The 17597-nt window shown below is 40.6% G+C and overlaps 1 protein-coding gene across 3 annotated transcripts in view; it reads left to right on the top strand.

Annotated features, from left to right (window-relative positions):
* acss2 (acyl-CoA synthetase short chain family member 2) overlaps positions 1-17597 on the top strand; it is a 41178-nt gene that overhangs the window by 8188 nt on the left and 15393 nt on the right. For all 3 annotated transcript variants that reach the window (XM_049580409.1, XM_049580408.1, XM_049580407.1), the window contains exons 3-6: positions 12599-12690; positions 12864-12967; positions 13097-13169; positions 17097-17172. In XM_049580409.1, coding sequence (XP_049436366.1) covers positions 12599-12690; positions 12864-12967; positions 13097-13169; positions 17097-17172 — 345 coding nt within the window. The remainder of the gene's footprint in view (positions 1-12598; positions 12691-12863; positions 12968-13096; positions 13170-17096; positions 17173-17597) is intronic.

Here is a 17597-nt window from a genome sequence, read left to right as displayed (position 1 = left end):
TTAGAAAACCAGTAAGCTTTGATTGAGGTGTGACAGTCACCTTTTTATATTGACAACATGAAGCAGCTTACAGAGGACAGATCATCAGTGGTCGTCCCTGCAGAGTAAAGTCAGTAATATAAGGAGTTTATTTTGCTCTCTGTCTGCAAACCTGCAGCATCACACTCCTGTTATTTACTTCTTTCACATACCTGCTCATATTCTCTCATGTCACTGCTCCATCTCTCCCTCTCGGCTGCACTCCTCTCTATCTGCATCACTTCTTTTCTTTCTGCCTCTTTCTGCTCTCCTCTCTGTCTTTGTGTCTCTTGCCTCCGGCCTCTGATGTGTCCTGATGCGAATGGTGAAGCCACACAGAGGAATGTAGTCGGACCTCACATGGCTTTTTAAAAGCAGAGTGATCCAGGGAGAGGATGAGGAAAATGGGAACGTGTGATTGAATGAGGCAGCAATACCAGGAAGTGTGTCCCCTCGCTGACCTTTATCTGCAGGGAGATCTCTGAAAAGTACCCGAAAAGTTGAGTCCAGAGTCAGTGGGGTTGCAACTAACAGTTATTTTTTAAATTTTGTTTGCATAATGTCAGATAGGAATGGAAAAATGTTCATCAGTTTCCCTGAGCTTAAACCAACATTCCAAAACCCACAGGTATTCAGTTTATCATAAAAGTTAACCAGTAAAACCTGATTTAACATGTTCAGATTGCTTTTGTTGTCCAATCAAAGGTGCAGCTTCAAAAACATTTGATTTATTATCATATTTGACAAAGAACAGCAGGAAATATGTACATTTAATGTAGCTTGAACCTGCGAATGTTGGCTTTTTTGGTTAAAAATGACTTTCAATGACTCTCATTACTGTGTTGTCAAAAACAGACATTTATGACTGTTTAATCAGTTTGAACAAAAATAGAAATGCAACATTTTTTTTTTTTGGCTTTGATTTTTCCAGAGCTGAAATCGGACACAAAAGGCTTATCTCCCTTTAAATTTTGTTGACAGGTGTTGCATATCAAGATGCTGCATAGATCAGCCTCTCATTGGGCGGAACGAGCCACCTGCTGAAGTCCTGCCCTACCACCTCCGGTTGCAGTTTTCAACACGTCCTTTACTAACTTTTACGGTGTTTGATCTTGCAGCAATGTAGCCATTTTTCTGCCATGGTTCGTGTCCTGTAGGCGATATTTTTGTGGGCGTGTTACACCAAAACCTGTTTCCCCCCGGCAATATTTTTGCAAGCGCATCGTTGCTGTGGCACCGCCCAGAACGACTGTGATTGGTTGAAAGAAATACAAGCAGCCGGGGCGTTTTTTTCTCCAATCTTAAAGTGAGAGTCGGCCCAGCCAGACCTTTCTTTTCTTGAGAAAGGTCTGTTGAGCGAAAGTACCCGTGAACTGAATGCTGATTTCACTACACTAAGCCATCTTAAATGTTGTTTTTGAGAATTCAGGAATCAGCCTCAACGCTAGGGCTGCAACTAACGATTATTTTCATTGTTGACTAATCTGTCGATTATTTCTTCGATTAGTCGACTAATCATTGTATCGAAAAATGTGTTAAAATGTTGAAAAATGTCAGTCTGTCTCTCCCAAACCCCAAAATTATGTCATCCACTGTCTTGTTTCGTACTTACGCCAAAGGGTTTTAGTTCACCGTCATGGGAGAGTGTGTAAAGCTGCCAATATTTGAACGTAAGAAGCCGCAATAAGAGTATTTTGGGATACTTTTATAGTACTTTTCTATTTAAAAATGACTCAAACCAAATAGTCGACTACTAAAGTAGTCTGTGTTTACAAGGTCTTTAGTATCCTGGTTTTGATTGGGTTTTTTAAGTATCCCGTTTTTGTGTTTGTGCACCATATCCCGAATTCAGAAACCGGGTTATGCCCTTTTCCCGGTTTCAAGAAACCCGGTTTTGCCACCTGGAGTGCTCCAACAGAAGCCGGGATACTGGAGCATGTATGTGCCTTATCCCGGTCTCTGACGGCTGCCCGCCGTGTGCGCAGGCACCAGAGTGACGCACCAGATTTACAAGCAACATGGCGGCAACGAGAGCTTCCCATTTTTGGAGCGACGAAGTGACTGAATTTTGCCTGAAAATGATGAAAGAACTCAACATAGCTACGTGTTTAGACGGCAGAAGACACAGATATGCAATATTTGTTGTTGCTCTCTCCTCCCATTGCTGAAAATGAAGTGGATGAGCCATAGCTGTAATGCGACGTGAGTATTTACTAACGCTAAGCCTGCTAGAAGCCACAGTGGTCTCATTTTTGTCTTACTTCTAAATATAATAAATATATCACATTTCCCGCTCAGCCTGTTGTAAACAAAAGACGTAAAAGATGTTACACACGCCTGCGCAGATAGGATGCAGTGATCAGAAAACGGGTTACTGGTATTTATCATGTATACAGGGATATGAATAACCGGGTTTCTCTGTGTTCCATGTAAACATCATATCCCAGGTATGCTCAAAGCCGGGATAAGCCTCAAAACCGGGATACTACAGACCTTGTAAACACAGTCAGTGATTAGTCGACTAATCGCTGCAGCCCTACTGAAAACCCCAGAACATGTGAAACCACTGCAGCTCAGAACCTCCACATCCAGCCTCTCACCTGCAAGATCATCTGAGACAGACACCTGAAGAGCTGATGCAACAAACGAAGAATTTCTGCACAAACTATCACAAAACTATCTCAGGGAAGCTCATATGCATGCTCTTCGTCCTCACCAGGGTTTTGACCTGACAGCAGTTGGTCACTGTAGTTGACTTGTGTGGTTGTGAGGCTGGTTGGATGTATTGGCAAATTCAGGGAAACAACATCATGGACGTTTTCCCTCAAAACTTGCATCAGTGTTGTGTGATCAAACTGCACATTTTAGTGTGGCCTCATTGTCAAGAGCCCAACACACACCTGCGGAAGAATCATGCTGTTCACACCTTGTCCACGCGTACACAGGTATATTTGAAAACTTAGCTTTTTCTATGCGTTTCTGCCTTTCGTGTTTTCAGTGTTGACATGTAGACAGGGTGCTCCGTTATCTCGTTTGTAAAGACATTACAAATGTGCAGTTGCAGACGTGGACAAAGTTGTGCTGGCTCTAAAATATCCAGTTACTCTTCCACTATATTGATGAACAGAGGCTTCAGAATCAGCTTACAGCGGTCACTGCTCCAGGTAGTTTCCGGCTTTCGATTGGCCAATGCTTTTCTTCTTCTTAACGTTGCTTCAGGGATATGATTACATCACCATCATATTTGTTACGCTCTTGAGAGTTTTCGTACACAGAGAGATTTCATGTCTAACAGTGCTTGTGGACAGGAATCTTTTTTAGAACGGAAGGGAAAACCCCATTTTCTAAAATACCCATGTCCATGTGGACTAGGCCATAATCAGCATATTGATATGCTATACCTGGGTGATGGATGGATTATGGTTGGAAAGTGTCAACGAATGCAGATTGAAACAAATTAGTGAACGGAATTTGAGAGAGATAAGCCCTTTGTGTGCACAGAAAACGTGTTAGATCTTTATTTCAGCACAACAAAATGGGAGCAAAAACAAGTGTTTCTTTGTTCAGTGTGTTGTTTGCCATGTTAACGTTCACTCATATATTCTAAGGGAGGTGAACGAGTCCCTCATTTAAGTGAACGCTGAATAAAATCCAGTTTGACCTCATTTAACTACCGGTTAGACACGTTTTCCACAAAGATTCATATCTCACCAGGTTACCAGTCAAAATATGCAAGAATAAACAAACACATGACTTCAGTGTCCAACTTATATCGTTTTGAATAAAAACAGACAGAAAAAACGTATCTTGTTCAACAGAGCCACTGTGACTAATACACAATGCGGACACTGTGTTGAATGAGCCCCCTGAGGATGTTCACTGGCAACTAAAACCCTCCCAAGTGACAGTAATACCATCAGCAGTATCAGTGGCAGAGTTAGTCACTTGTTCTTCTGAGATGAAATTAAGAGCATGCAGTCAACTTTCGTATCTGTTGTGGTTTGTGTTTAACTCAATGTTCCTGTTTTGGCACTAAAAACTGTTACAGCTGAAGGGAAATTAATCATCTGACAGATTCATCTTTTATCTTCTACACTTTGTTTGATCGTCTTTTTGTCCTCCTACACAATGTTTGTCCTCACTGGTACTTGACATTTAAACCCCCGGTGTTTAAAATGGGTTTTACCATTGTGTATTTATAGGTGTGTGTACTTTGTGTGCGCTTATAAAGTTGTGCACTTGCTATTATCGCTCTTAACATTTCCAGATAGGATAGCCGGGCAAAGAAACACGTCCGATGACCTTCAGTGCAGTGTTTGTTTTCAGCATGTAAAACACGCTGCAGCAGCATGTGTAGGAGTCGGCGCCAGAACCCAAAATAAAGCAGCAACAAATTTATTTATGAAGTGCTTTGTACAAACTAGTTTGCGTGTTTTGTGCGACCAGCAGTCCCCAAACCCCAAAATACTCAGTTTACTGTCAGATATGACAAAGACAAGCAGAATAACGTCACATTTTTGACACCATCATTGTTTACATACTGCACAATCGCAAGCACGAGCCTTTCGTCCATGAGCACATGCACGCTTCTTTCTGCACGGTGATAAGGTCAGTGGGTGTTCGGTAGAAAGAAAATAGTTCCTACGTGAAACTGCTCACAACAAGGTCTGGGGAGAATCTTCAGTAAGCAGGTCATGATTTCTGGAAAGAGACATTGATGTTAAGTTTTTTTAAAATATATTTTATTGGCACTTTGAGCACCACATTGGAGAGAAGGCAGGCATCTCTACGGCTGATATCTCGAACACTTGGTGACTCACCAGAGCAATTTCGACTGATTAATAGCACTACAGGTACAAGGATGCATATGTAACTTGATTTTGGAGGTGAACTGTCCCTTTGAGTCAGAGGTAGGAAACAGTTTATGTGCGATTGGTCCTGAAACAGTCAGAAATGACCTTGTTTGTTCTTATCAGAGCTGATTTATTTGCAGACTTTGTGGGCGTGTTGTCTGGTTTGATATCAGAATACAGTAGGACACCGTGTCCATGCAGTTTTGTTTCAGATGACTTCATACAGTGTCTGACCTCAGTCCGTAGTACAGATTGAGTAATAAGGACACGAAGGAGAGGGAGAGAAATTAAATCATCTGGGCCCAGTGGTTTGATCTGGATTTGGAAATCCAGGATCAGTTTATTCATCTTCTTCAAATCCTGATAACCATGACGCTATATGGAACTACAAATCATTAATTAGGCTACAGAACAACAGGTAGAAAGTCAGCGTGGAGTCATGTGTTTTTATTTCAGGACACAGACAGGCCACACCTGAAGGCAGAGGGAAAAACCAGCTGTCATAAAGAGTTGCTGCAGCAATCTAAGGACAGAAAAAAGTCCAGATAATAGAGAGCATCATAAAACAAATCAAATAAAAATAGAAGCCATACAAGAGCAACTCCAAACTCAAGCAGTATACACGCTGTATCCACGACCAGTTTGGTACTGGAACTAAGTATAGTAACATGTCAGAGTAATATGAAACCATCAGCTCTAATCTTGTAACACCAGAGAATTATATGATATGATTTACAGTTATGTTGATAGGTTTTAATGTCATGAGTTCCTGGGAACCCACAGGTGGTTATTTGAGTGGATCCCCAATAAAACATGTGTTTTTTGAGCAGCTGTAGCATTAAACTTGTGTTTGATGTTATAGTAATGGTCATATACATGTGTGTTAAAACTACATCTGAAAATTGAGCAAAAAAAAAAATCTAAAATCTGAAAATGCTTTTTAAGAATTGTAGACTGTGTCGTTATATACAGTCTGTGTGCAAAACATTATACAGATTTCTTATCTTCAGATGAGCACCAAAATCATCTACCCAGCATCAAGTAAATCAGATATGATTTATGATTGTAATTTTATGTGATAATCCATAAAAACTTCAAATAAGCGAGACATGCGCTGTTGGTAGTAAAATGACAGCTGCAGGTGAAAATGTTTTGTCAACACGGTGTGTCCACAGGACGGTAGAGCATCGTCAGGTCATCATCAGTTTGAGGCAACATCTGCTGTCACAGGAGACATTCCAGCGTAAGATTACTTGAATATCTGTAGTAATAACTTACATATCCGTAAATTTGAGGACTGCTGCTTCAGTGCACCGAGCCATAAGAGAGCCGGGATCACAGCTGGGCAGGTGTCAGATCTGTGGAGAACACCAGAACAAAAACACTGACACATCTCCGACTGTATATAAATAATAGTATCTAAAACACCGGTGTCACTCTCAGTGGTTTCTGTGACATGAGAAATACTTCTAGAAAAGTAAAGTCAAGCTGCACCACTGTTATGATTTAAACATGGATGCTGTGTGTGTGTGTCTGTTCCACGTTTTTCTCCTCACTGACTTGGTCAATCCATGTGAAATTTGGCACAGTGGTAGAGGGTCATGGGAGGATGCCAATGAAGCAATATTACATCAATTGGCCAAAGGGGGGCGCTATAGCAACCGATTGAAATTGCAAACTTTGAATGGGCATATCTCATGCCCCGTATGTCGGAGAGACATGAAACTTTGCACAGAGATGCCTCTCCTCATGAGGAACACATTTGCCTCAAGAACCCATAACTTCCGCTTATATAGATTTTCCACCATTTTGAATTTTTTGAAAAACACTTCAAATGGATCTCTTCCTAGGAAGTTTGAGCGATCTGCATGAAACTGGGTGAACATAATCTAGGGAGCAATATCTAAAGTTCCCTCTTGGCAAAAGTTGGAAAACTTACTAAAACTGAGCTTCTATAAGGCAATGAATATTGCGGAGGGCGTGGCTCATCACATAAAGGTGTGTAACATCTCAAGGGTTTCACCCATCACCACGCAACTTTGTAGGCATATGACCACACATAATCTGAGGGGACCCCTCCATTATTGAGCCCATCAAACAAAATGGGGGTGCTAGAGAGCTCATTTCTTATCTAGGCCTAAGCGCCATATGGATTTTTACTAAACTTGGTAGATATGTAGAACAGGACGCCTCAAGGTGACTGGAGAAATTTAACTCTAATTGGCAACTGGGTGGCGCTATAACAACAGAAAAATGCTTCAAAATGGCTAAAATGTGACCGATCGCTGTGGCTCCCCCTGTGGACCAATGTTGGTGGTGTTTCTAATGTTTGGTATGACTAAGTCATGGTATGGTATGCTGTACGTAATCACGGAAACTGTCAGTGTGTCATTCTGTCAGTCAGTCATTCTGTCTGTCCCACGTTTGACAAATGATACCATTCTACCACTGTTGGCAATGGTACTACTGTACTTTCAATAAAGCAATCGTACTATCAAATTCATAAACACTCTGTCTGAATACATTGCTCTTCTTAACGGGTTCAGTTGACTATTTAATCTGCAATTTCCTATGACCTGTATCCCAAACACACACCATGTGAAACTGTACGTGGACAACTGTGCACTCAACGGGTATGGACTAGTGTGGCATCATTTGGGAAAATATCAAAGTGCATCCTCCGAAAGCATCAATAGATTCCTTTCCTTTGTTAATGCATCAGCGACACAGGAAGTGTACATATAAACATCACTGTGGTTATGTAATTATGCTAGTTGTCTATATTAATATTGAAAAAGTTAAAAGGCTCCCCTGCCCCACAAACCTCCTCATATACAGCAGAAGAAAAGGAGATATACTTTATTAATCTCCAAAGTGTCACATACACACAGGCCTGAAGTACACACACATCCTCAAACAGGACCGATACGTGCAGTGAATGGAGATATGTCAGAGTGAGGACTTTGAGTGCCTCTCCAGCTGCCGGTCCACGCCATGCTTGGTCCGCATGGGGACTGGAACCAGTGACACTCCAATTTCCAAGCCAAGTCCCTATTGACTGAGCTAATGCCGCCCCCAGTGACTGTGTGGTTACTGTAGAGATGAGCAAGGTCTCAAATGTGTGCCAGAAATGTGTACAGGCAGCACAACACCGTGCTAAAATACTGCGGTTTGTTGCCTGCCAGCCTTGTTGCTATTTCTTGTATGTCTTCCACACAGCGCGGGGCATGTCAGGGCAAATACATACATACATATATATATATCTATATCTATATATATATATATATATATATATAGAGAGAGAGAGATATATATATATATATATATATATATATATATATATAGATATATATAGATATATAGATAGTCCCAATTGTCAACACACAGAAACTGCAGCTCGGATATCATGTTGGAAATGATTATCAAGGTCAGAGCTTTGTAATAGTGTCAGTTATTCTGTGAACTCCCATCAGCTGTCAGTGCCAGGCGGGTCTGAAGGGAGACCTTTCAGCTATGTATGCTCCCCCTCCCACCGACAAAACACACACACACACACTGGAAAACATTACAGATACAGATACAGTGAGCACTGTTGAGCAACTCCAGTGAGGCAGCAGCGTGTTGGCTGGTGTTCCTGAATTATTGTACCAAGAAAATCTCCACTTGCTGCTGCTGAAAGAGATATTTTGCAATCTGTATTTTTGTTGAAGAGTTCTGTGCTGGAAGCGAGTGGAGGGCGGGGCTTATATGCACTGTATGTGTGTGTATGTGTTTCTATAAAGCTACAGTTATCAGCCACAACCGGTTAGGCAATAAAGGAAAGAGATGGTGCAGAAAGATATTGACATACTGTTCTAGACGTGGCACATCTGACACTACGTTTGAAAAGACAGAAGTTATGTTACTGCTGTACATGTTTCCCTGGCTTCACTGTGCTTTAATCTGTGCAGCTTTTTATAATTTGCTCACTCCGTATGTTTTCTTCGAATACTTTATGGTCCAGATGTGCAGCAATGCGCCCCTTAGTCTAAAACTGAAAACACAATCAAACTCAGCTGAGATCGAAATCAAAGACAAGTTCAAGCTTGTATTTAAAGAATGCTGTGCTGTTGCTGGAGTTCCGCAGGAGACAAATATTTTAATATAGTTTGATGTTTCTTTTACAACTTCTTGCTGCAGGTGTTTTTCTCCTCATGGTGCATTTAAAGCTCTCATTTCTTTCCTCTTGCGCTCTCATACTTTCCCCCTCTAAGCAGTGTTTCTTAATGCACTCCCCTCTTCTCCCTGTCCTTTATTGACTCCTCGTCTCTGACTTGTTGTCGCCCATCTGTCTCCTACCTGAATGTCTTTCCCTCAGGTGCACTTTAACATTTACTTTCTTGAGCTGTGTCCCAGTTTCATAGTACATTACTACTCTAAGCATTCACTTTTTTTTTTTTTAATAGATTTACACTGTCACACATTGCATTGCACGAGGGAAATAGAGGTGCAACTCATAACTTCAAAAAATTAAAATAAATCTGAGATGATGTTGCAGTAGCGCCGGGAAGAGCTTCATAATCAAAGAAAAACTTGACAGCAAATTTAATATATCTTGCAAAGCACATTTGTGAGGTTTAGTTGGATGTGCTTTTCCAAAATTACAGTTTGATTGACGTCAGTCAGTGCTTGTATCCTGTTAGTGCAGGACGGTAAAGTCAAGTGTATGGATTTCTTGTATTTCAACTGCAAAATCAACTTACTATGTTCCTAGCTTATAATACATACTGTATATTAGGGCTGAAAGTATCCATCTGTCAGTGTGAATAATTTTGATAGTTGAGTATGTGTTTAAGTCATTTATCAATGAAAAATACTAAACATTTCCTGAGCCTTGCTTTTAAAATGTAAAGACTTGCAGCTTTTTACAGTTTTATATTTTTGTAGATTTAATATCTTTGAGTTTGAACTTGTATTCAGACAAAACAAGACTTTTGCAGATACCACCTCAGGCTCTTGCAAATTACCGTTGCAAACCTGCTTTGATTAGTTGTCAACTATTGCATTTAACACCAACTAATTTGATAACCTGTTAAACGGTTTAAAGGAGCTATATGTAAGAAATCTAAAGCAAATAGTCGTAAAATCCTCCTAATATGTCACAGAGACTAAGGAATAATGTTCATATAACATACTGATCTCACCGACAACAATAGTACAGCCAGAATATTTGCATTTAAAAAACATTTTTACGCTCCGCAAATCATGTTTATGTTTTGAATTTGTGTTTTGGCCTGTTGCGCCACCCACTGCCGTCTACCAGTCACGCAGTCAGTAGAGTCTCAGCATCAGTTACAGTTACGACTGAGCTACAGCAGCACGTCCCGGTACATAGCATTAGCAGCCGGCTCCTCCTCAGCTGTATCCCGGCAGCAGCGTTAGCAGCAGAGAAGCCAGACTTGCTTGAACGGTCCGCTGGAAAACCGAAGATCAAGGACATGGCGACGCGGCTCTGCCACGGCAGCCGCCCGTGGGCAAACAAATCAGTCTCCAGCGTGCCGCTGTCCAGCAACCTCGAATCTGTAGGGAAGGGGGGGCGGACACGACTCGCGGCAGTATTTTGAATTTGAGTGCAGTAACCGTTTTGGCCACATTCTTACATACAGCGCCTTTAAGTAATTTTCTTTGAAAAATTCTCTGATTCCAGCTTCATAAATGTAAAACTTTATGGTTTCTTTACTCCTTTATGATGGTAAACTGAATATATCTTTGGGTTGTGGACAAAACAAAACATTTGAGGACGTCATCTTGGGCTTTGGGACACACTGATTATTTTGACAATTTATAGAACAAACAACTTATCAATTAATCAAGGAAATAATCAACAGTTTGGTCGGCGATTTGCAAATTGTTGTGAGCATTTTTCTATTTTTCAAACCTTTCCAGACATTTTTTTAAGACATTAATACATTAACAAATAAACTGTAAAAATAATTATAAGTAGGGTTGCATTTAACAGTTATTGTCTTGATGAACTGATTAATCATTGGATCTCAAATGTCAGAAAATAAAGGAAAATTGGCCGTTGCAATTTCATTAAGCCTAATAGTTTTCTAAACAACCTAACCAAGTAACAGATTAATTGTTTCAGCTCCAACTGATAAATAACGGTATGAAAACAATCATTCTTCTTGTAATATACTTTAAATTTATATCACAATGCTGTTGACCAAACACCTCGATATCGATGGTGCAGCGATATTTGTGGGGTTGACTATTGTTGCTTTGACAAAACATTTACACAGTAAGATTGTCGATGAGTAATAATCCGTAATGTGGATGTAATTACTAAGTGGATAAAGACAAGAACAGAACAGGCTGTTAAATTTAGAAAATTACAATGCTTTGCTGTAATGCAGCCTTGTTGAAAACCACACAAAAAAACATTTACAAAATGTATTCCAGGATTTGGAGGACAACAGTCTTGTGTTCATTATATCACGTAAATATACATATATGTGATTTTATATATTTAATCTCAGGGGTCTAACTGTGTAGATGAATTCAGTATTTTGGAGTACAGACTTGGAGCACAGCTCTCTCCTCCCATCACTAACTGTTAGTCAGTCATATTTTTCGGTTTGCAGACTGTGATGCTGCGAGACGAGCTTCACGAGCACGACTGTGATTTAATAAAGTGGAGAGGCGGCGCTGTCACAGCTCATTCATCTCTCTGCCTTCTCCCAGACAATGAGATTAATCCAAAAGTCTTAACCCCTCCAAAGTAAGAGTGTGTGTGTGTGTGTGTGGCGCTACGTGACCTTGAATGATGCTTTTGCAAGCATGGAGTTCCTTAAACGTCCAGGATGATACTCTGTTGTGAAAAAGGGGGAAAGTTTAGATGTTTCACAACTGAGCTGAAGTTCTACACGTTTAAAAGATGGATGAATAAGAGTTTAGATTTTTAGGATTTTTGGATTTGTAACTACTCCTTTGTGTTGTGGTGGAGACGTGGGTAAAGTCAGAATTCACACCATGCACCATGTAAACACAGAACTGCAGTAAAGATGATCAACTCTGAGCGAGACCCCTGGATCTGGGCATTTTAACTTGCCACAAACTAGGTCCTCACTATGAATGGAAATATTATTTAAACTGCAGTATGGCCAAGTGCAAAATCCAAATTGCAGGAGCTGCAATCTTTTGATGAAGGTAAAATGTTTCACAGCAAACTATTATTAATGAAGCATTGGTGGTGCTTCAGAGATGCATCGACCTATAAATCATTTCCAGACCTAAGGGAACATGTTTGTTTGTTACAGGCCTTATCAAAACTTATATCATCTGTTTTTCTTTAATCAAAATGAAATGCAAAAATGACCATTCTTACAAAAATAGCAACCAATGTTGCAATCACAGTACCTGTCAAAATAATTGCATTTTTTTTTTGCACATCAAGCAGCCCAAGCACAAACACAAATGTTTATTAGTTTTAGTTAAATTTGGTTTTTCTTTGTTTTTTTTAGTCAATAAAAACTACACTCAGGAGTGGTGGGACAGGTGGTAATCCAGCCTTGATGCTTAAGTTTGAATGTGTGCTCTATATTTTAAAAAGAGTGAGTTACTTACAAACATATTTAATAATCACATTTTTGTTGTTGTCTGTTTTATTTTACAAATGTTAAGAAACCTGCTGTGAAAACATGCTGTTTGTTCACACATTGTTTTGTATGTTTTGATTGTTTTAGGGAAGGCAATGAGCCTGGGGACGAGCTGACGGTGACCTACAGAGAGCTGCTGCAGAGGGTCTGTCAGTTTGCCAACGTCCTGAAGTCTCAGGGTACGTTTACACTGCCTGTTAACACTGCATGATCTATAACTAATGCTGTTTGAGAATTATGGCAGCAAAGATTCATCTCGTCTTGAGTAAAACAGCAGTAGCGGTGATTTCTGCTTTTAGTTCCCTGCTTTGTTGTTGCTTTAGTGATAATACTCCTGTCTTTGTGTCTGCAGGAGTGAAGAAGGGCGACCGGGTGTCCATCTACATGCCCATGGTGGTGGAGCTGGTGGTCGCTATGTTAGCCTGCGTCCGCATCGGGGCTGTCCACTCCATAGTGGTGAGTTACATACATGGCTTAATAAGAAGGATGTGTTGCAGCATATACATGGTGACTTATAGTTAGTGTGAGATAAAGAGTTAGATAGATAAAGATGGATTTTAATACTGTGTGTGCTGCTGTTTGTAGTTTGCAGGTTTCTCTGCGGAGTCTCTGTGTGAGAGGATCATGGACTCACAGTGTTCGCTGCTCATCACAGCAGGTGGGTGTCAGGTGTAAAGATACACTGAGAAGGTCATTTTATTTTTATGGTTTCAAGTTTGGGTTTTAACAAATTCACATCACAGGTTTTCACAAGAATATTTTAAAGGCCATGTTGAGGTCCAAAAATTATTATTATTATTTTAAAAATGTCATCATCAAACTGCTCCTGAATCACTGGGGTTCGAGCCTTGCTGACAGGAAGCATATTTTCTTCTGACGTGTCCTTCACCTGAAGACACTGAATCCATGCCAGCTCCAGATCTGCTGCTCTGTTTGACCTTTAGGGCTGAGATTGTAGTTGTGCATAGGCTCTAGACAGAGCCTACACTGTTGCCTATGCAAGTGGCCTATGCCATTATGAACGTTCATACGTGTGCAGTGGTGTGTCTGCGTTGCTCTGCAACTACACACCGAAAAACACATACAAACCATGGCTTAACAGCGACAACATTAAACAAAGTACAATTCGGCTCCATTATAACTCACAAGGTTCACAGACAAAACAGCTGTAATTTGCTAGACACGTTTACCCCACAAACACAACATGCTGGCGTTGTTTACATAATCCTATAACATTACATTGCAAACATCAGCTGGGCGGCTTGCAGACTTTTCGTCGTATGAAGCTGCGAACAACAGCAACATTTAACAAAGGTTACGCTCCATTATAACTCACAGAGTTCATCAACAAAACAGTTGCCTTATACCAGACACAATTCCCCACGAATACAGCATGCTAACGTTATTAGCATAGGCCTATGACATTTACCATTGCATAATTTAGCCTAGTGACTCGTGAACTTTTTCTCTAGTGGTATGAAGCCAGGATAAATCATACACAAGACTTAAAATGCAGGTAAAGTAAATTAAAGCTTTGTTTCCTCTGGGAAAACGGTTTTCAGTATAAGAAAATAAATAGGAGGTCTGTATCTACGTCACATGTAGTTATATCTGTGGGGAGGTGCACGCAAGGCTACGGTGAAGGCTGCACATCTGCGCAGTGCCTAAAGCATAGGCACAGTGTCAATTTGATGCAAAGTATAAACCCAGCTTTACCTCTGACTTCTTCTCAGTCGCCTTCAGGTGTGTTCACACAGGAAGCAAAGCTGGAAAAAGTAAATAAATTGTGGAGGTTGGCAAGTCAGAAAACATGAAATACAGACATTGAAATGTTTTATATGTCAGAAGCTGGCAGTGTTGAAATAGGCAGCAGCTTGCCAAAGTCTTTAGCATCCGCAGTTTCATTGTCATTTCTTGTACGTACACTGCAGACTGTTGTACAGTGGGAGATACTGTGTTGTTGTCAAGGCAATAACAAGGCTTTTCTCATGTAGAGACAGGGCAGGGAAGTAGTTTAGGTTTTCAGACAGTGTTCAGGTTAAAGAATGTCTAGTGAAGATTAGGGATAGACCGATATGGATTTTTTAGGGCCGATGCCGATACCGATTTTTTTCCATCACCCTTAGCTGATGACCGATTATGGACTGCCGATTTTCTTGAGCCGATATTTGGGGCCGATACTGCTTTTGCTCCCTCAATTTACATAAAAAAAATGACACAATGATAACAAATATTACAGGTCTCAAGTTTAAAATAAGAAACATTTATTGAACAGTAAAAAAATACTAAAACAAGATGGAAAGTTGAGGTAGAACAGGGAGAATATTATTATTATTATTATTATTATTATTATTATTATTATACATTCAAATAAAAAAAAGAGTTCAGTGCTCTTAAATCTTCCAGTAATGTCTTTATAAAATAAACAAATATTTAAGCTGAAGCATAAATAAAACAACAACTACTGTACACAGTAGGATTCAACAGCTTTGTTCAACTTAACCACATACTTTCAAATGAAAAAAATGCCAGGGAAAAATAAATCCACGAACCCACGCGCGTATCGGCCGATGCCGATACAAGTAAAAAACTCAAATATTGGCCCGATATATCGGCCAGCCGATGTATCGGTCTATCCTTAGTGAAGATACTCTTCAGCAAATCCCTTGAGGAGATACAGAACAATAGAGACATGTACAACATGTTGTTGTTGAGATTTATTGACAATAAGAAAAGGACGGCTGTAAGACAGATGCAGAATTACAAGATGAAAGTGATTAGCAGATGTTATTGGTCAGTTCTGCTGCAGAGTAATAATTTCTCAGTATTTATCAAAGGATAAAGCTGCATTACTTTATCTCATCATTTAATTAACAGAGAATTCTGTGGATTTTTTGGACATTTGAGACAGCAGTGGAAATGGTGGCAGTCAGTGGCCTGTTCAGCTTGTTTTCAGTCACTGAAGTTTCCCTCGGGTTTCTCAGCTAGCGAAGCTGAAACAAGTGACTGACTGAGGCAAGGTGCTGAGCTGTGACCAGCAATCAAAGTCTTATTAGCTGGATTAGAGTGTGGGGATATAAATCTGTTAATCTGCTGGGTTAGTGGCCCGTGGGTGTGCACGCACACGCACACGCACACGCACACGCACACGCACATACACAGACATACACACACAAACACTTCTCATTCATAGAATTCCTGTAAGCAGATCATGGAGTCTTTAATCCTGAGTGACTGGCAGTGTACTCATAGAGTTTCACTACCTTGTAAAGAAAGTAATTAGCGCATGAATGGTGAAACGGATCTCCACTAAAGTTTTGTAAACTACCCATGAAACTGCGGGGGGGGGGGGGGTGTGGCCCTGCTGTGAAACTGTGGAGCTTCAAATCCACACAGACCTGTTAGCAGTGAATACAAAACATTCAAAGGGCGGGTCCATCTGCATTTTCCTCCCCTCAGCTCTCAGCAAGAAACAGAGATGAAGGTTATTATGCTGATAATAATAATAACTAAAAGGTTAGTTTAAATTTTTTGAAGTGGGGTTGTATGAGGGACTGGTGCATAGTCTGTGTGATATTTTCACTGCTTTACCTTGCCATCAGACGCCTCTACTGTACCTCTGCTTTGATTGGCTAGATTGTGTCATTGTCTGACGTTTGGATCTGAACTAATGATAGAGGTTGGAGGAGTATAGCTGGTGTGGAAGACCGATAGCACACACTTACCAAAGAATGCTTGGTTCAGTCACTAATACCCCTTCTACACTAACATTAGCATGTGTACGCAGGTTTTTTAACACAGGCAAACCTGCTAAGAATAGACTACAGACTCTTTTCCCATTTCCAGTAGACCAGAGCTGTGTACACGGCTCTGCAGCAGACGAGCGTGCCTTTCTGCGTTTGTCAAGTTTGTTTTGGTGTGTCACATTTGGTCAGGCTGGAAAACAGGTTACTACAGAGAGGAGCATAGAGGCCTCTGAAAACTTTAAAGCGCTCATTTCGTTTTATGCGTCGCTTACTTATTCAGTCTCCCCATCAAACTCTGTGCATACTGATTTGGATCAATGTGTGAGTGCTGCTTGGGTGGAGACGGAGGGTATTTTGTGGTGGTGCGTCATTGCATCTTGCTGGTAAAGGGTGTTATGTTCCTGTCAGTGCTGATCAGAGTTGGAGCTGATAAATACTGGTAACTACTGCAGAGTATTTTGACCTAAATTTGAATGAATGAACAATTTGAATGTTGGGATTTACATAGAATAAGGAACACTACTGGGAAGCAACAGTATGATATGAAAACCTTAAAATAGATAGAAATTGGATCCACCCTTTAGCTGATGCTTTCGCACAGATTTATATGCAGTGAGTCGACGAGAGACAGTTTTGTCTTGCATTAAAAAATGTACACTTCTAGCCCTCCTGCGGCTCATATTAATAACTCTGTCTACATTATTTCTTTCCCTGCCTGCTGTTAACCTGTCAGCATGTACAGTTTCCTTGCTGAACTGGTTCGACAGCAGAATGAATCCCATCTCTTTGTCTCCCCCTCTGTCTCTGTTCATCTCTGTTTTTATATCTCATTTGTTCAGATGGTTTCTATCGAGGAGATAAGCTGATAAACCTGAAGGTCTTAGCTGACGAAGCACTGCAGAAATGCAGAGACAAGTAAGCTGTCTAACACACACATACACACACAAACACGCAGATGCTTGGACTGACATATGAAGCAACTCCTCTGAGGCTAAAACAAGTGAAGCCACCATGGACGTGCCAATCCCTGTAGACCCCCATGTTAAAATGCCCAACTTAAACATGTTTACAGCCTGGAACAAAAACTGGTTTTGGTCTCTATAGCTTATTTTTCCCTTCATGACAACTGTAGGAGGGCTGAATTTTTACTCCCTATGATCCAGCCTCTTTTTTAGGGTCTCATGTACCCACGCAGATCTCTGTTTATCTGCTGACAGCCTCTCACCCTCAGCCAGAGCTACAGACAGCACCCTCTGCCTCAACATTTTAGTAAGCAGCGACTAATTACTATGAAAAACCCCCCGACAAACTGGTGGCATTCAATTTGCAACCTGCAAAAT

This window comes from Epinephelus fuscoguttatus, linkage group LG7 (genome assembly GCF_011397635.1).
Source record: "Epinephelus fuscoguttatus linkage group LG7, E.fuscoguttatus.final_Chr_v1".
In the NCBI taxonomy this organism is placed as follows: domain Eukaryota; kingdom Metazoa; phylum Chordata; class Actinopteri; order Perciformes; family Serranidae; genus Epinephelus; species Epinephelus fuscoguttatus.
Note: the sequence above shows the minus strand (reverse complement) of the source record. Positions and strands in the feature narration are given on the sequence as shown.